The 4,103-nt window shown below is 39.4% G+C and overlaps 1 protein-coding gene across 14 annotated transcripts in view; it reads left to right on the top strand.

The window, feature by feature from the left end:
* Positions 1–466: 466 nt before the first annotated feature.
* The window catches only part of LOC110452090 (serine-rich adhesin for platelets-like), a 291,726-nt gene continuing 288,089 nt past the window's right edge, over positions 467–4,103 (top strand). For all 14 annotated transcript variants that reach the window (XM_021500386.1, XM_021500395.1, XM_021500387.1 and 11 more), the window contains exon 1: positions 467–2,683. In XM_021500386.1, coding sequence (XP_021356061.1) covers positions 482–2,683 — 2,202 coding nt within the window. In that variant the 5' untranslated portion in view covers positions 467–481. The remainder of the gene's footprint in view (positions 2,684–4,103) is intronic.

Below are 4,103 nucleotides of genomic sequence, written 5' to 3'. Positions count from 1 at the left end.
GGTGTTTATGTACAAAGGAATTAGAATTCATTTCATCACAGGAATTTGTGTTTTTACATTCAAATTTCAGGGTTTCACGGATTTAAAAGTTGATATTTAACCAACGATGTCAACTGTTGCTGTATTTACCTGTACCGCGTTTACAGGATTTCGCCAGGATGCTTATTGTTACAGTACAGCAGTTACAGGCTTATCACGGTGTGCATTGTTTCAGTACTACTAGTTACAGCTAGTACTTGTGGTAGTGCTACGATACCTATTGTTGTGGCACGATGCTTATTCTAACGAGGATTAAGCATCACTCGGATTGGATTATTAGGTCACCTGTATTAGCATTGTGTTGTACTTGATCTGTGATAGTCTGTGATGAAAAATTATTAATATTTCCAATCAAGAATTAATTCTACAGTGTGTTGGGGGAAAATATGTGTAATTCTGTTGACTTCTGCATTGAGCAAACTCCTGGGGAAGTTGCTTCATCATGGAAGCTCCGATAGAGAATACATCAACCACGGAAACTAGTAGCTCCTTGGACCATTCAGCTTCCCCAGTTCCTGGGGATGTAAATTATAACATCACTCCGCAGGGCATCACTGCTACCCTTGTGCCCCATGTTATGGACGATACCCCCGATATAAGAGCTACCCCTGTGCCCCATGTTATGGACGATACCCCCGATATAAGTGCTACCCCTGTGCCCCACGCTATGGACGATACCCCTGATATAAGTGCTACCTCTGAGGGTAAGATCAATGTCCCTGCCCCCGAGGGTGTGAGATCTAGAGCTACCCCCACCCCCCAGGATATGACAGGTACGCTCACTCGCCAAGGTATGGAAGCTACACCCATCCTTAAACCTTGGAGATCTACCTTGATGGCAAAAGACAAAACTATAACTATGACCTTGACACCAAAGGTCGACAAGGACACTTCATTAAGTAGAAGTACTGCTGTGACCTTGAGTGTCTCTAAAGATGATCCTTTGTCTCACACGGATGAAAGTATTATGGGTAACAAGAACATTTTGTGTTTGACAGAACAAATTGAGAGCAATCCTGGAAGGACAAATAAACATAACCAAAAAATAAAAGTGGAAAGTAGCCTCACAAAGGGCCCAGGTGTTTCTTTGACCAATAATGACCAAGATGTTTCTGTGAATGCAAAGGACACAAGCATGTCTTTGACACTGACTGACCAAAGTGTTTCTGTAACCCCTGAGGACAATAGGGTCTCTCCGACCTCTAGGAACATGGATAGGAACTCTATAGATTCATTGGGATCTGGAGGGGCTATCTACGTAGAAATTGGACAAATACAACCCCATCTAAGTGCTAATTCACCCCAAACTTCTGCTTGCAGGTCCTTGGATGATGTTGATGGTCCAAGAGTGTTTTCTGAATCACCCTATTCAACAGTTATCAGTGAAAAACCCATTCCTCAAAGCGCAAAATCAAGAGAAGTTGAATATGCAAGAATTCAAAAAAGGCCAAAACCCAAAAAAGGTACATCTGAAGCCATTATGCAAAGTCCTGATAATGCCAATTCCATAAAAATTCCAGTGGAGCAAGTTATAGACAGACAAGAAGAGGATATCAGTGTAGAGACGTCTGATAATTCTAGGAATTCCGGAATTATCCGCGGAAGTTCTGGAAGTTCTATGACATTTGAAAACTACCAAAGAGTTCCTGGGACTATGATTCCAATAAGTACATGCCTTCTGCAAACAGTCATTCCAGGAGAAGCCATTCAGACAACTTCCTGTAATACTGTAAAAAATACTCCTGGGAAGGCTGTTCCCGTACCTCCCCTCCGTGTGTCCTCCAAACCACCGAGACCGACCTCCAAACTAAGTTTACGTGACAGCCAGCATCGTCCTAGTCCACGTAAGAATGACTCGGAGGTAAGGACGGTTCGACCAATACCTCATCAAACATCTCCAGTTCTTGTTTTAAGGTCACCAGTTGCTATGAGACCAATCACCAGTCCCATATCTCCAGATCTAGGGTCAAGGTCAGCTGTTGCTGTGAACTCCGGTAGACATCATCAGAGAACAAAATCATCGGACACAAACATGACAACAAACAGTCCTTGGCAAGGTCAGCATTTCCATGGGCCAGTTGCTAGGGCACAGTCATTACAAGGTCAAACCTATGATGCATCTATGTTAAAGACACCTTCATTTGAAGGTCATCATTGTGATAAACCAGTTTCAAGGGCACATTCCTACGAAGGTCACCATTACTATGACGGTGTTGGTATAAGAACACCATCGTTTGTGGAGGCTAACCAGCGAAGTCCTCAAACTAGGTCAGTTGGTTCTGCTGGGATATATCAGAAGGTTGGGTCAGTGGGTAGGTCAAGGTCAAGTGTAACACCTCGGGCTATAAATAGACATCAGCAAAATATGGTTTCCATGACAAAAACATTGGAGCAATCGGATCAAAAACAGCTATTGATAAAACAAGACAGTATGGTAGGATTTCGACCTTATGGAACGGTTTCTAGTACTATCACCCGGTCACTACCAAAGACTGAAAACAAGGATACTGGGTCTAATCGACAGAGTGTCCAGTCTTACCAGACATCGATCAGTGTGGCGTCGGTGACGGAGAGTGTGAAGTGTGGGATGAAGGAACTTGTAAGGATACTTTATATACCATTCGCTTGCTGTCGTCGTAGAAAGGTAAGACCATCTTTTCATTTCTGTAGATTTGTGAGAGTATTCAGATTTCATTGAAATCAATTAAATTTGGAATTTAGGTAATTACGAAAGATTTCATTTCAGTAACATTCTGAAGGTGTTATCTAAATTGGAACTGAGACTTAAAACTGATCTTTGTCACCGAGAGCTCCCAAATAAATCCCAGTTACATTTTGCTGACAAAGTGAAAATGAATGGTCGTCCTTCAGCCAGATGGTAATACGATATTTAAAAATATAGATTTTGAATATTTTCGCTAGTTTAATAAAGGGCAGCTAATTTGTCAATAAGCTTGTACAATCTTCCTTCATATCCTTACAGCTTTCTAAGCCATCTTCTAGTTTGAATATATCTTTGTTGTTTTCAAATTTTGAATGATATAATACTTCATGTATATGCCTGAATACTTTTAGATTTAAAGTGTTCTTGTAACATCGGATGACTTTATTTGCTTATATTTATTTACACTTCCACTGACACTGTCTGTAAAAAGACTCACCAGAAGATATTGCGTTAAGACCCACGAGCTAGAAGGCAATACGATCAGTATCATTTTATTGCTTCTGTTCCTACCCCGTTTTAAGTGAAACCATCACAAGGAACAAACGTTTAGATGATGTGATGCCGTTTCAGAAATATTGTTTGCACTAATTAATGATACATACACTATATATAATACCGCAAATATTATTGAATTTACTTCTATATTGATATTACTAATAACTATGAAATTAGAGTGTAAAAAAAATTATACATTAGTGAAAGACATAACCAATTATCATACCAGCATAAACATTGAACAGATGCCGTTCAAACTCGGTGAATATATGGTAAAGGAATTTTAGTTTCTTAAATTCATTTCATCAGTTTTTAAAAATATTCAGTGTCTATCTTTTTTTATCATTCTTTCCCCCCAATTAATGAAAGAATGTTTTGTGCAATACAAACAAAATTACATGTGTAATATTGAAACAGCTGGATTTTCCATGTTGAGTTGTTGACATAACATGAGAAATGTCATTACTGATCATATCTATGACCAATTATGCGATAAAGAGAAATATTTTCATTTGGTGAGTGAGGCTGTACCCTTTTATATCATTTCTACAACAAGGTTCATTTATGAGAGCATAACAGCAACTGCTATTTGTAGTGTATGAAAAAAATATAGCCTGATTACTACTACTATAATTGTTTGACCATGAGCTTGGCAAATAGTTCTTTAAAACATTTTTAGGTCACCTGAGACAAAGTCTCAAGTGACCTATTGCGATCGCCTTTTGTCCGTCGTCGTCCGTCGTGCGTCCGTAAACAATTTACATTTTCGACTTCTTCTCCAAAACCCCTGAACCAATTTCAATGAAATTTTGCAGGGACCTTCCATGGACAAAGGTCAACAAAA

This window comes from Mizuhopecten yessoensis, unplaced genomic scaffold (assembly GCF_002113885.1).
Source record: "Mizuhopecten yessoensis strain PY_sf001 unplaced genomic scaffold, ASM211388v2 scaffold6383, whole genome shotgun sequence".
Lineage (NCBI taxonomy): Eukaryota > Metazoa > Mollusca > Bivalvia > Pectinida > Pectinidae > Mizuhopecten > Mizuhopecten yessoensis.
The sequence above is the reverse complement of the archived record's forward strand: the minus strand, read 5'-3'. Positions and strand labels throughout refer to the sequence as shown.